Raw genomic sequence first — 15,227 nt, forward strand, 5'->3', positions numbered from 1 at the left:
CAGATCATAAAGCTGCTCTCTCAATTGACAGAGATGGCTGGTGGTGGTTGTTTCAGCAGAGGGTTCCCCATGCCTCAGGTGAGGGGAGAGGTTCAGAAGGAGAATCCGTCCTGGTAACCTCAGCCAGTTACGAATTGAGCCCAGTCTGCAGCACAAACCAGCTATCCAGCCAAATGTGCTAATCAACCACCTATTTTCTTTCTACCAGCAAAGAGTTCAAACAGAAAATATGAATCAACCAATTGACAAGAGGAAATGTGAGCTGAACAGGTTTCAAATGTATAATGAAACATGTGCAGGTACAATGTGCAAAGGGCCGGGTTCTGTACTGTCACACTTCGGTGAGTCTGTGAAATTGTAACATTTAAATTAATATGGTGACTTACTGGAGCTTAAAATTCCCAAAACCTTATTATGAAATGCAAATGGCTCCCCATTTACTAAGTACAAGTACAGCTAATCAATTGTTCCAGAGGATTCTAATTCATTTGGTTTGAATAAATATTTCACAATTGAAGTAGAATATCACACCTCGTATTTCATTAAAAATAGATAAAATAGAAGCTGCACGGTCACCTGCATTGTTTGTGAAAGCACCATTGTTAGCTTTGGCTTCTCAGGTTATTTTTACAGAAGCTTCTGAGAAGGTTATGTAGTTGAAACTGCATTTCTGCAACATCACTGCAAGCATCTGTTCTCTTATAGGAAAGCATTTTTGTTAGTCCCTTGTGGATGTGACTGGTTATTACAAGATCCTTTCAACATCCCTGCTATGATACTTTGCATGCTGAATATATGCATTTCCTCTTTGAACAAACGATTCCGAGGATTTGCAATGTTAGAAATACACTTGTCCTGCACAGTTTTTAAAGCTATCTCAAAATTCTCCCAGAATCAAAATATAAACTCAGAAGTGCCTCCAGCTCTCCTTTTCAAATGAAGACAAAGCTTAACTAGAACAGAAATCTGGAAATGGTCAAAGTAATGGATGCAGCTCATTTTAACTATGATTTCAACAGCCTGATACTTTTAAAAAGTTAAGAATAGTCAGTATTTTATACCAGATCATACATGCTTTTACATATAGCCACTTTAGTCTTCACTTTAAATATGCAAAATACTAACCTTTGAGATATACTGTAACAGATGCACTTGGCAAACTAGCACTCATCCGATACACAGAGGTGATAGACAATGGTGCAGTAAGGTAGATAATAAAACAAGCTTTATTTTGTAAACTAAATATATAGGTACTTCCTGTTCAAGAGAGATGCATGAACTTGTGTGACGATACTATGATTTTAAGAGGTGTATTTTGTCCTTTTTGTGGAGCGGTTTTAAGAAAGAGGTAGCAAATTGTCAGTTTGAATCCAATAAAGCAAAGAGCTTGTGAGGCCTTGATTTTATTTTTAAAGTTGGAACAATAGAAGCAGCCTGAATGGGAGGGGCAGGCTCCCACAGAACCAGAATTTTTAGTTTTGTTTTTAACTTTTCAGTAGCAGTTGCTGGATCTTGAAATTGGGTGGAAGCTGCAGTCTTTCTGCTACTCTCTCTCTCGAGTTTTCTCTTGATGATTTTCCTACTAGACTTTAAGAATTACTTGTGAGACAATCTGTTTTTCTGAACTTGCCTTTTGCCAAGGGTGTGTTTATTGATGTTACTATCTTGGAACAGTTAATTAGTAATGATTATTGTGTCTATTATTTTGTTAAACATTTCGATAGTGTTATAGCTAAACCAATTCTTTTCTTTATTTTTCTTTGTTGTATTTTAACTAGAGTAAATGAAAAGAGTATGTTTTGGTTCAAATCTGACCAGTTAAATTGCATCTGGAACACAACATCTTACATTTACCTTGAAAATGAAAATATTTTAGGGTCTAGACTATCTTAATATATTTTGAGTAGGTTTGGTCTGGTCCATAACACTTGCACTTATTTTGCTTAACACATGTATATTTGTGAATTAACTAATGCATTTAAGTTATTTTTCAGTTTGGAGATCTAATTAGTATTGCAGAACACTAAGTATTTGTTTCCAACTGATTGGAAACTCAAGTTCATTTTAAATTGAGCATATAATTCTTGAAATATTACAAAATAGAACAAAACAAAACAAAAATACAGTAACTGCTACTTTGAATAATCCATATTAATTTTCCATCACCTGTTAATGTTTTCACTTAGTTCTCACCAAAACCTCTTCTTTTAAAACCCCACAGATTTGCCTTCCCACTTCCTGAAGATATTAATTTCTAAATGGGTACAGGTCTATGCATACTTTCTCATGTTCATACAATGAGCTAAGGGTTTAATGCACCAAGGTTAAACTGGTGGTGTTTGTGTCTGTGTCAGGTACATTTCAACCTGATTTTGCCTTCACTTATATTTCCTGTATGGATACGACCTGGCAGTTGGGTCCTAAAAAAATGCATGAATTATGCCAATGTCATGTTACGCACGCAGACTAAATACTTTTCCTCAGCATTCAAAGGATTACTATAATTAAACGTCTCATCATGAACATGAACTGGAAGTCACTACTGATCAGAAATTTAGCTTGAAATTCCACATAATTTTATTTTGCCTATCAGAGCAGGTCAATTGCTATGAATTCCACAGAATGTATCTCACCTTCAAACTCACCGCAGAGCCTGCCTACCAACTGCAGGGTACAAGTTACAAGTATGATGGAATATTGTCCAATTAACTGGATGAGCGCAGTTCCAAAAACACTCAAGAAGCCTGCTCAATTGGCACTCCGTCCATTAGCTTAAATGTGGGAATAGCAATGCCTGCAAGTTTACCTGTAAGCCACAGAAATGAACTTAGAAATGTATCAGTGTTCTTTCATTGTCACAGAGTTAAAATCCTGGAACTTATTCCCTAACAGCATTAAGGAAGGACTCCCATAAAGTGTCATCTAGGATAAAAACATTAGCTTTCTCTATCTCGATTGATGCTGCCTGACCCACTGATTTCTAGCACTGTTTTTGTTTTCAAGCATCCTCCTCATTTGCACTCAAGTTCGAAATGGTAACTTAGTACCTTCTCAAGGGCAATTAGGAGACAGCAATAAAACTGATCTTGTCTCCCATACTCACATCCTACAAATGAAATAAGCTAAACAATTAGGATTTCCTGCCAATCACATTGTGTCACAAACAAAACAGGTCTCAGTAAGGGAAACCGCTCAAAAGAAGTACGAAAATATTGGAATAAGACAACAGAAACTGATAGTTTCCTTATTTGCATGAAAATCTGATGGTAATTTGAAGGGTTTGCAGAAAATTGATGTGAAACTTGAATTGGGGTGTCAGTTTTATGAGTGGAATTGCATTTAGGCAAAACAATCATGACTCTTCTGTGAAAGAGAAAGGACACTTGGGTATTTTACACTCACCTAAAGATCTTCAATCTTTTAAACAAGCAATTCATTTGTGTTCAGATTAAATTGTTCCTGAAAAATTTAAGAGATTAAAGCCCACATGTGCACATCTAGGGTATATTACCATATACTGATCAGAGAAGAATATTGGCTAATTTTTCGTTCTGTAACCACAGGTAGTTATGTAAATTGTGCTGTCCAAAGGAGGCTCAACTAATTCAATGAAGTCCAGGGTTTGAACAAGCATTAATTTGAGGTAGTGTGCCTGAATTACAGTGGAAAAAAATCTGAACTAGCCAAACAAATTCTGAGATCAGTGCTAAACTTCTCTTTATATGACATGCAAGTATGGAGATGCTTCAAGATAAGAACCTTGAATATTTTGCACCCATTTGCTAAAATATTGCTAATTTTTTGCAAATTATTTTAAAACCCTGAAGATTTAACAAAACAACATGTGCAATTACAGTTCAATCTACTAATAATCTTGCAAGAATATATAATTAATCTTGAATTAAAAGAAATAAAGCTATCAGAAACATTTTACAAATATTTATTATTAGGTGTTACAGCATCACCAGTTGATAATTCACAGCAGGGTACAATACTTTGGCTCTGAATCAATTGTTTTACCAAAAAAAATATGAATTTGGAAACCTTGTATGCCTGATAAATGTTGTTGTATGTAGCATTTTACTGTAAAATCATGAAAATTATCATGTCTTAGTTTGCAGATTAAAGGTTAAATAATCTCTTTCAAAGCTTCACTGCCCCAGAATTTATTTACACTGAATCATTTAACCATAAGACCACAGTATCAAAAAATACAAGTAAAAATATCTGTAAAAGTATCCCCAGCTTGTTTATATAAAGATCTTTGTAAAACCCAAATTTTATTAAGCGTACGTTTGTGGTCCCATCAGCCTTTTTTGATTACTTTGAAATTTCTTAATAAAACTGTTCAAACTGTTTTAGATTGTTGCAGTTGTATGCAAATACCCACAGCTCTGAAATGTTTATAAACTGACTAAAGTAAAGATGAAATAGCAAAGAGATGGCATAGACATCACGACTTGAAATGACAATTTCAGAAATAGTGGCAAGGAAATGTAAACTATGTAAGCAATTTAGTTTCAGTGAAACTGAATACACTCTGGAAAGATCCAGTAGTAGTTTGGGAAAGAACAATGTACTCAAACAATTTTAAGTGCCTCAGAATAGAATATAAACAAAGAAACTGAAAACCAAGGAAAAAAAGCCTTGAATCTCAGTATGGGCTTACTCTTGACCGATAAGTCTGTGAGGCAGATTTATAAACTTGCCATAAGTAATCAATAAATGTACACTGAAATCATCTATATGATGTTAGTATTTTCATTAATATATTTGCATGAAACTCTTTCTCTGCCACTTTACATTTAAGATTAAAATAAGTTAACACCAACAGGCGCAAGAATTTCAATGAACATACTAACAAGGCCGCTAATATCAAATAGTTTCATTTCAATATTCAGGAAAGAAATAAAGGAGGAAGAATACAATTAGAACTGAAAATCATCTTCTTCCTGCAAATGTACTTCTAAAACGTGATAAATGCTGTGACTTTAGTTAAATTTGCATTTTTATTAGGAATAATAACATTATAACTCAATTGGTAGTTCTCAAAAGGCCATACAAGGTACAAATGCAAATGTTCTCCAACACCACATATTCACAAAAATGGGTATTTTACTCTACTTTTTATTATCAGAGACACCATGGATCAAGAAGTTGCTAGTAATCTTATCAGTGCAGAATCTTTCATTTTTGAATAATTAAAAAAAATATTTTTTTAAACCATTAATCTTTTCTTGAAGCTTTTGGTTCTTCTAGCTGCCCTTCAGATTCAATACTGATTGGCTTAAACCATTAAGCTCGTTTTTGTACCTCAGTTGATCCATTTACAAAAAAATCAGATCACTAAACCTCCATACTGACATTTAACAACAACTGATAAAGTCCATATGTGTATTGCATCACCTATTAACACACCTAAAGGAGCACCTTTCTTACAATTTGAAACTTCTTAGAATGATCTCACTGAGGTGCCATTAGCTCCAATGGATTAAACCAACCTAATGAATAGAGGCTGCCGTTTTGAAGCACTCGATACATGTCACTGTGCCATGTGACTGATGCCCCTGAGCTGTGACCTCAAACCATTCAGTTCTAGTTGGCCTTCAGTGCTTTCCTGTTGCTGTTGCTCAAATAGGCCCCATGGAAAAACTGGCAGAAGAGGACAAAGTAGCTGAGGTACATGAGGGAGGACCAGACAATGTTGTGCATGTGTGATGGGCACTGACCCTGCTGCATCCACTCATACACCAAATAGTTAACAACGCAGCCTAGTACCATCTGGGTGATCTGTGTCATGGTGATGAACATAGCAAACTTCCGTGAGACTCTGAAGCCAGCTGCCCTTACAGCATAATAGGAGTACATGACAGCATGCACACCATAGTTCATCGTCATGAACCACCCTCCTCCAGCCACCATGTCTTTGTAAGAATACCAGGAGTAAAGCAGTACGGTAATATGGTGGTACCAGTGTAGGAAAATGAGCTTCTGCTTCCGCAATATAATGAAGAATGTGTCTCCTATAAAGGACAGAGAAACACATTTGTAAATAAAGCTGATTTCACTGTGTAAACCTTGTTTCAATTTGTGTAAACAGTTACGATGTGCTGATTAAACTGCATTAAAAACACTTACTCCAGGAATGTTTTATCTATCTTTTAACTTATTTAAATGCATTATAATTCACCATCAACCACTAAGATTTACTGTTTCAAGCAGCTTTAAGAATTAATTACTTAATATTCGTTCAGCATAACGCTCAATCCTTCCAAGTCCTGTTTTTGCAGCAATACAATAATTGAAGATAGTCACTTACTTAAAGTACTAACATGACATTTTTAAAATTTTTTAAAGCTGATTATTATAGTTGTTTGAAAGGACAGAACTCGAGTATTGCTGTTTATCTTACATTTATTAGGATAATTCACAAAATATCAATTTAAAGGTGAAAATCACATTTTATACTTAATGACAGGGAAAATTTCGATTGATTAGTAAGTGGACTCTGATTGGTAGAGGTGCTGCTATGGGGAAAGCATCAGCCAGTGATGACTGGCAGTTAACTCCCAAGCTTTGTTGAAATGTGTTAAACTAGGCAGATTGATTTTGATTCGTCCATGCATTGCCCTAAGAAATGAACCAGAGAATGGCTATCATCTATTTTACTGTTTTGAAATTGTACCTCATACTGAACATACACCTTGATGCATTTAGTCTTTAGAAATGTACTTCTTTCTTAAATATATTCAGTGACATAGCCTCTGCTATCTAATGTGGTACAGAATTCCATAGTCTCACCAATCTGAGTTAAGAATTTTTTCATCTCAGTCCTAAATGATCTATCCTTCATCCTGAGACCCTGAACCTTGTCCCAGACTCCCTGCCCCAGGGAGAACATCTTTTCTGCACTGGTTTACCTAGTTCTACTAAAGTTATTCATGCTTCAATGAGAAGCAGTCTCATTCCTCTAAACTCAAGTGATTCAAATCTCTCCTCATACAACAAACCTTTGGTCCCAGGAATCAGCTTGGTGGACTCCTGAAATGTCAAGTATATCTTTTCTTAGGCATGGAGATCAGAACTACAGTTAATACTCCAGGTGTGGTCTTACCTGAACAGCTGCAGCAAAGCATCTTTGCTCTTGTATTTAAAGCCCCTTCCAATGAAAGCCAAGATACCATTTATCTGGCAGTGTGGGGACATAAGGCAAGCTTCATGGCATAAGCGTCAACAGTACCAAATCCAAGATGTCAAGACAAGGCAAAAGATTTGCAACCAACCTCAGCCAGAACAGTCAAGAAATTGATTTATTTCAGTTTATCCTGTGGTCCCCAGCACCACAGATGTCAATTCAATCTACTTCAAATGAAACTGGGAAATAGATAAGTACACTGGACGCAGCAAAGGCTGTAAGTACGTACAAAATACCAGGGCTAATTCTGATGAGCCATATTCCCGACCCAGCTGTGTGCCTAGCCAATCTGTTCCAGCCCATTCGTAACAACGGCAGTTAGGTGACAAGGTGAAAAATAGTCTAGTCATGTCCTCAGAACAAGACTCTCAAAAAATTAAATCCATCCAATCAATGTCCAATCAGTCAAACAGATCGAAAGCATCATCAAAAGTGCGATCAACACTTAAATTGTGCCGCTCACTGAAAATGAGGTAGCATGAGGTTTGGCAAAGAGTCCTTTTCAGAAAGGATGTTCGGCAGGGGCAGCGGTTTACAAGTATGTGTCAATAGTGAGTAGGGGACTGCATGGGAACATATGGGGGCAATTAGGCAAGCATATATGTGGACACATACAAGATCAAGAATGAGGTGTACAGCTTGAAGAAAAAGGCTGATTTACAAAAAATTGCAAAAGACGGCATGTTTCAGCAGAACTTAAAAGCTTGACACCAGTAATCCAACATTTGTCAGAATGATCTTCTAGAAGCCAACTCAAGTCTGAAAGTAAGAAAAGCTTAGGCTATTGTAATTTGGATTTCAGTGGCTTTATATGAATATATGACTGGAAACATGCTTGTTTAAGATTTCCCAAAAAAAAATTATCATCAATAAAGTTTTCAATGAAGATTTGGACAGATGTTGGAAACAAACCAACGGCAGAATCAGAAGGTTTTGAGGTGATTTGTTTTTGTTTCTGATTATTCTAACATTTTTCTATTTGGTGTTTTTGTTTAGAATTTTTAAACTTCTTTTAAGTAATGGGAATGCTCATTTCCATTACATGAAAAATCAGAGAACTGTCAAAATCTACAAAGTATTGTGCCTTTGGAGAATGTTTAAGGACTGGTTAAAAAGGCCTCCCTGAGTGTGGTAGAAATATTACTGAGTACATGCCACCCAGGATTGGGGTGGTGGGCTGAAGTAAAATTTGATGCCAAATCATGGTCATTCAAGGTCTCATGCAGTAAAACCTCTCAAGCCTAGTGGCTGGCCAAGCAGACTGAATTTTTAAAATGGCTTTTCTTGTTAAGGCTGCTACTGCTGCTCTAGCTCTTAATTTTAGCAGCTCATTGCAATTTGTAGAATGCTAATGTAAAGGTCATCTTTTAAAGGAAAAGTTCAGTGGATTCTGGGTAACCCAACATGGAAGTCAGGAAAATGTTGTGGCCGTAGGAGTGCTCCTATTTTGAGGAATTTTCAGTGTTGGAGCTTCATTCTAGGAGCACTGATTACTGTTTTTTTAAAGCTGTTGCATTGTTTTGGAACTTCGGCAGAAAAAAAGTCTAAACAATGGCACTTTTAAAAGGCAGAAGAGAGACAAAGGTAATGGTCACATGGGAAGCGAATCAAATGGAGAAATAAGCCCACACTGCTGTCTCCCCAGCAGTGAATGTGCACAGCTGACTGCCTTTACTGTTTGATTTCAAGTATCTCTGGACATCAGAGTCCATCTAAGAAAAATAAACAAACACCGAAATTCACAACAAAAACAGAAGTTGCTGGAAAAGCTCTGCAGGTCTGGCAGCATCTGTGCAAACTCCAAGTTAACATTCCAGGTCTGGTGACCCTTTCTCAGAACTGATGATGACTCGGAAAATGTCAGTTCATATGTAGTAGATAAGGTGTGGGTAGGGGGATAAGAAGTAAACGATAGGTGGGGATAGAGCGCAAAGAAAGAGAGAAAAGGCAGTTGGATAGACAAAGTAGTTGATACTGATCTGGTTAGGAGGGTGAAAAGCTGTTAACGGGGACTGTTACTGGCTAACAAGAGGCTATGCAATAACAAAGCCTAGTATATGAGGTAGGGAGCTAGGACATGGGAGAGTTTAGGCCCTAAAATTATTGAACTCATTATTGAGTATGAAGGGCTGCAGGGTCCCCAAGCGGAACATGAGGTGCTGCTCTTCTAGCTTGCGCTGAACCTCCCTGGAACACTGCAGCTAGCCCGAGACATGGCAGCCAGGGAACAGAGTGGCGTATTAAAGTGGCAGGCAGTTAGAAGCTCGGGTTCTTCACTGCAGACAGAGCGCAGATGTTCTCCAAAGCAGTCACCCAGTCTACACTTCATTTCCTCCAAGTTCAGGGGACCACATGGTTGGCAGCAAATGCAGCAGACTAGATTCTGGGAAGTGTGGGTGAAGTGCTACTTCCCCTGAAGAAATGTTTGGGCACTTGGATATTAGGGAGGGAGATGGTAAATAGGTGACTATTACACCTTCAGCGGATGCAAGGGAAGGTGCCATAGTGCTGTGTCGGATGATGGGGGTGAAGGAAGAGTAGACCTGGGTGTCCAAGAGGGAACAGTCCCTGAGGAAAGTGGGCAAGGGAGGGGAGGAAAGTATGTATTTGATGGCGGCATCTCGCTGGAGGTGGCGGAAATGGTGTCTGATGATTTTCTGGCTGTGGATGCTGGTGGGATAGTAGGTAAGTACAAGAGGAACCCTGTGGCTGTTGCAGGAGGGATGACAGGATGGAAGTGTGGGAGATGGGCTGGACCCGGTTGAGGACTCTGTCAACAATTGTGCTGGGGAATCCTCGGTTGAGGAAGAAGGTTGACATTTCGGAGGCTGTCTTGTTGAAGTTGGCCTCATCTGAATGTATGCAACGGAGACAGAGGAAGTGAGAGAATAGAATAGAGCCTTTGTAGGAAGCAGAGTGTGAGTATGTATAGATAATAAAGTGTGAAGCTGGATGAACACAGCAGGCCAAGCAGCATCTCCGGAGCACAAAAGCTGACGTTTCGGGCCTAGACCCTTCATCCTCTGATGAAGGGTCTAGGCCCGAAACGTCAGCTTTTGTGCTCCTGAGATGCTGCTTGGCCTGCTGTGTTCATCCAGCTTCACACTTTATTATCTTGGATTCTCCAGCATCTGCAGTTCCCATTATCTCTGTGAGTATGTATAGTCCAGATAGTTGTAGGAGTTGGTGAGTTTATAGTGGATATTAATGGTAATTCTATTCCCAGATATGGAAACAGATGTCAACGAAGGGAGGGAGGAATCAGAGACACACCAGGTGATTAGAAGTGAAATCGATGAACCTTGTCAATTCCAGATGAAAGGTGGAAGCGGCACCAATGATATCGTTGATATGTTGGAGAAAGAGTTGGGGCTAGAGGTCTGGAGTATGACTGGAACAAGGAATATTCCACGTACGCCACGAAGAGACAGGCAAATCTGAGGCCCATGAAGGTACCCATGGCCAACCCTCTTACCTGACAAAAATGAGAGAAGTTAAAAGAGAAGTTGTTGAGGGTGAGGACGACCTTGGCCAAGCAGAGGGTGATGGTTGGTGGGGACGGGTTAAGCCTTTGCTTCAGGTAGAAGTGGACAGCCTTGACACCAACCTGGTGGGGGATGGATGTTTAAAGGGATAGTATGTCCATAATAAAGAGGAGGCAGCTGCAGCCTGCAATCTGGAAATTCTGAAACTGGTGTAAAGCGTCAGAAGAATCATGATTGTACATGGGTAGGGACTGGAGCAGGGGACAGAAGACTGAATCAAGGTAGGAAGGAATGAGTTCTGTGGGGCAGGAACAGGCTGAGACAATGGGTCTGCCCGGGCTGACCTGTTTGTGGATTTTCAGAAGGAGGTAGAAGTGAGCTGTGCAGGCTGGGGGATCTATTACCTTAGAGGCAGTGGGGAGTAGATCACAGGATGAAATGACGTCGGTTATCATGGTTGATACAATGGCCTGATGTGCCTAGTGGGGTCTTGTTTGGGGGAAGACAGGAGGAGGCATCTGAGAGCTGGCACTCAGCCTTTGCAATGTAGACATCAATCTGCCAGACTACACAGCACCACCCTTATTGGAAGGCTTAATAACAAAGTCAGGGTTGGATCTAAACTCATAGCAGACATTGGAGAAACCTGTGTGGGGAAGCTCACAGCAGGGCAGCAACTAAGTGGCCAGCTTTAAAGCGTAACCATACCGTTTTTCTTTTGTAAATCTACAATAGTGAGTAGGGGGAATTAGTTTCTGATTACATGTTGTTATCGAGACCTGTCTCTTGATTAAACTTTAAAAATATAAAAACATAGATAGTAAGCCAGCATGCAGCAGTATTTTTAGAGCAATAAGACAGTGCTATTTTTTGGGTTTGTAGTTTGTTAAGGTGCAAAGATGGCCCTTAGTACAGTGATGGGCTCTTCTGTTAGACGTGGGAGATTAGGGACAGTTTCCACGTTGCTGATGATTATGTCTACAGGATCGCATCAATAAGTTGGAGCGGCAGTTAAAGGCAATGAGCAATTTACAGGAGCCATGGGTGTGATGGATGGCAGTTGCAAGAAAACCAAACAGTCAGGTGGACCTCCAGGAAAGGTAGAAGAGGGAAGCAGGTCATGCAGCTGTCTCCTGTTGGCTATCCTCATCTCTTTGGAAAACGTAGGGAGCGATGGATTATCAGGGGAATGTAGCACTGACAGCCAGGTTTCTGGTACTGAAACTGGTTCTAATATAACAAGGGGTAAGCAATCAGGTATGATAGGTGACTCTTTAGTCTGAGGCACAGAGAGATTCTGCAGCTGACAATGAGACATCAGAATGGCGTGTTGCCTCCCTGATGCCTGGATGAAGGATATCTTGCACAGTGTGCAGAATATTCTCAATGGGGAGAGGGATCAGCAGGAGGGCACAATACACATTGCAGCCAATGACAGAGGAAGAAAAAAGGATGAAGTTCTGAGGAGAGAGTATAGCAAGTTAGGCAGGAATCTAAAAAGGAGGTCCTTGAGGATAGTAATATCTGGATTACTCCCGATGCCACAAGCTAGTGAGGATAGGAATAGATGAATAAAGCAGATGAATGCATGGCTGCCGAGATGATGCAAGGGAGAAGGATTCCTATTTTTGGATCATGGAATCTCTTCTGGGGTAGAAGTTACATGTATAAGGGCAGACTGCATCTGAATTGGAAAGGGACTAATATATTGGGAGGAGGAAGATTTGCTACAGCTGCTTGGGAGCTGCTAGGGTTGTGGCTGTCGTGGCGGCGTGGCGTGGCGCAGCGCAGGGCAAGAGGCCCACAGGGAGACAATGAGGAAACAGATCAATCTGACATTGGTAAAGTCGGGAAAGGAACAAGTCAAATCGTCATGACAGGTAGGCACAAAGCAGACAACGAGGTAAGACTGTTAAATCAAACTGCATTTATTTCAAAGCAAGAGGCCAAAGGTAAGGCAGCCAACCTCAGGGCACAGTTGGGAGCATGGGACTGGGATATCCTTGTAATTACACAGACGTGACTCAGGGACAGACAGGACTGGCACCTTAAATGTTCCAGGGTATGGATGCTAAAGGAAGGATTGAAAAGGGGGCAAAAAAGAAGGGTGAGTGGCATTTTTGATTACAGATAACATTGCAGAAAATATTCTGATTCAATATATGGATGTACCTACTAGAGAAAGTGCAAAACTTAATCTACTCTTGGGAAGTAAGGCAAAGGCCAGTGACCATAATTCTATTAGTTTTAGTTTTAAAATACTGATGGAAAAGCATCGACCGTATCTAAAGGTAAAGTTCTAAACTGGAGGAAAGCCAATTTTGACGGTATTAAGCGAGCACTTCCAAAATTTGATTGTGGGGCGGATGTTTGCAGGTAAAGGGACGGCTGGAAGATGGGAAGCCTTAAAAATGAGATTACAAGAGTGTGTCCCTGTTAGGGTGATAGGCAAGGCTGGTAGATGTAGGGAATGCTGAATGACTGGGGAAATCGAGGTTTTGGTCAAGAATAAGAAGAAAGCATGTCAGGTGTGGAAAGCAGACATTGAGTGACTCTCTAGAAGAGTATAAAGGCAGAAGGAACATACTTAAGAGGGAAATCAGGGCAAAAAGGGGATATGAGATAGCATTGGCAAACAGTGTTAAGGAGAATCCAATGGGATTCTACAAATACGTTGAAGACAAAAGGGTAATGAGGCGGGGATAGGGCATCTTAACGATTACCAAGGCCACGCTTGTGTGGAAACATAGTAAATGGGGGAGAAATTAAAATGAGTATTTTGCTTCAGTGTTTACTGTGGAGAATGATATGGAAGATAGAGAATATGGGGAAATAAATAGTAACATCTTGAAAAAGGTCCATAAAACATAAGTAAGAGAAAACACAGTGCCGAGCTGGAGGAATACAGCAGGCCAGGCAGCATCAGAGGATCAGGAAGGCTGACATTTTTGGTCCGGACCCTTCTTCAGACATGGCTGGTTTTTCCGGATGGAGGAAGACAACGTCTTCAAGGTGGACATCCTTGGAAGAAGCTACACAGTGGGGTTATATCTCAGTCAGAGATAGCAAGAAGTGCAGATGCTGGAGTCAGAGATAACACAGTGTGGAGCTAGAGGAACAGAGCAGGCCAGATAGCATTAGAGAAGCAGGAAAGTTGACGTTTCGGCTCAGGACCCTTCTTCAGAAATGGCTTAATTTAATGAAATCTTTGAAGAGAAAGTTGAACTTCTTATTGGTTGGGCTGGACATCACCTCTTAAAAGTAAAAAACTTTAGACTAGTGATTGCTTAAACTAAGAATCTCCCAGAATTTTTTCCTTCAAATTGGCCTTAAATTTTATAGCTGGTTTCTTGATTCTCCCAAGAGATCACATTGCTTTGCCTGAGTAGGAAGTATTGAGATACACAAGCCTTCACAACTGTGTTCAGACAGGCTAGATTGACCAGGTGTCTCTGTCTGTAATTGTTTATGTGCTCACATCATAAGAGGATAAAAATATTCTGGAAGCTGGAAGAAAGAATTTCAAAATTCTTAGTTGACGTAATATCTTCAAGTATTGCAAATTATGGAGGAGAACAGAGATAAGCTTCAAAAGAAGGAGGACAGGCCGATGGAATGGGGTGACACATAGCAGATAAAATTTATCCAAATGAACTTCATGACTTTGTGCCATTCGCTTGCCTTAACCCCTAACATTGCACATTGGATGATTATTTAAATAGAAACATTATTTAAAGTGAAAGCTTCAAATGAATCTGCTTCCACACACTTCCATGAAATGCATCCCAGACCTGAACCATTCATTGTATTAAAAAGATTTTTCTCACATCACAATTGCTTCCCCTGCTCTGCCACCCTCAACGAGCTAAATACATATATATCCTGCATCTCACTTAGAACTGTACACCTTATTTTATACGGTCTGTCCAAATTTTTCTTCCCAAAAAGCATCACCCTACATGTTCCAGCATTGAAACTTATCTGATACCATCTCATCTATCCACCAACATGTCTAAGTCCTTTCAAATTCTACAGACAAGGGTCTCCACAATGGCCACTGGGCACTCCACTAAGAACAGTCCTCCAGCAAGAAGAACATCCATTCACCATTTTACTGTTTTTATTCACTGAGCCAATTTCATATCAACTGTGCTACTTTCATTTTAATTTCATGAGCTTTAATTTTTCCCACGTCTGTTGTGTGGTACTATATTAAATGCCTTCTGGAAATACATATACATCACACTAACGGCATTACACTTATTTAACCTTTGTCACCTCTTCAAAACAGTCCAGCAAGTTAGTTAAACTCAGTTTCTATTTTACAAGTCTATCCTGACTATTCTCAACCAGTCCACCATTTCCCACTAATTCTATTCCAAAGAATTGTATCTAGAAACTTCCCCACCAAAATTAAAGTTCCTCATTATAGTTACTCTATGATATCTACCAATCTCTGTAATTTCCCTGCATCCTTCCTGCTGGTCGGTAGCAACAGATTACACCAAGCAATCTAATTGCAGCCTTTTTCTTCCTTAGCTTTAGCC

At 39.6% G+C, this 15,227-nt stretch overlaps 1 protein-coding gene across 2 annotated transcripts in view; it reads right to left on the bottom strand.

Moving 5' to 3' along the window:
- Nucleotides 1-3,924: 3,924 nt before the first annotated feature.
- Nucleotides 3,925-15,227, bottom strand: part of elovl6 (ELOVL fatty acid elongase 6) — an 89,692-nt gene continuing 78,389 nt past the window's right edge. For both annotated transcript variants that reach the window (XM_048542248.2, XM_048542238.2), the window contains one exon: nucleotides 3,925-6,023. In XM_048542248.2, coding sequence (XP_048398205.1) covers nucleotides 5,596-6,023 — 428 coding nt within the window. In that variant the 3' untranslated portion in view covers nucleotides 3,925-5,595. The remainder of the gene's footprint in view (nucleotides 6,024-15,227) is intronic.

The sequence above is a fragment of the Stegostoma tigrinum genome, chromosome 1 (assembly GCF_030684315.1).
Source record: "Stegostoma tigrinum isolate sSteTig4 chromosome 1, sSteTig4.hap1, whole genome shotgun sequence".
Taxonomy (NCBI): domain Eukaryota; kingdom Metazoa; phylum Chordata; class Chondrichthyes; order Orectolobiformes; family Stegostomatidae; genus Stegostoma; species Stegostoma tigrinum.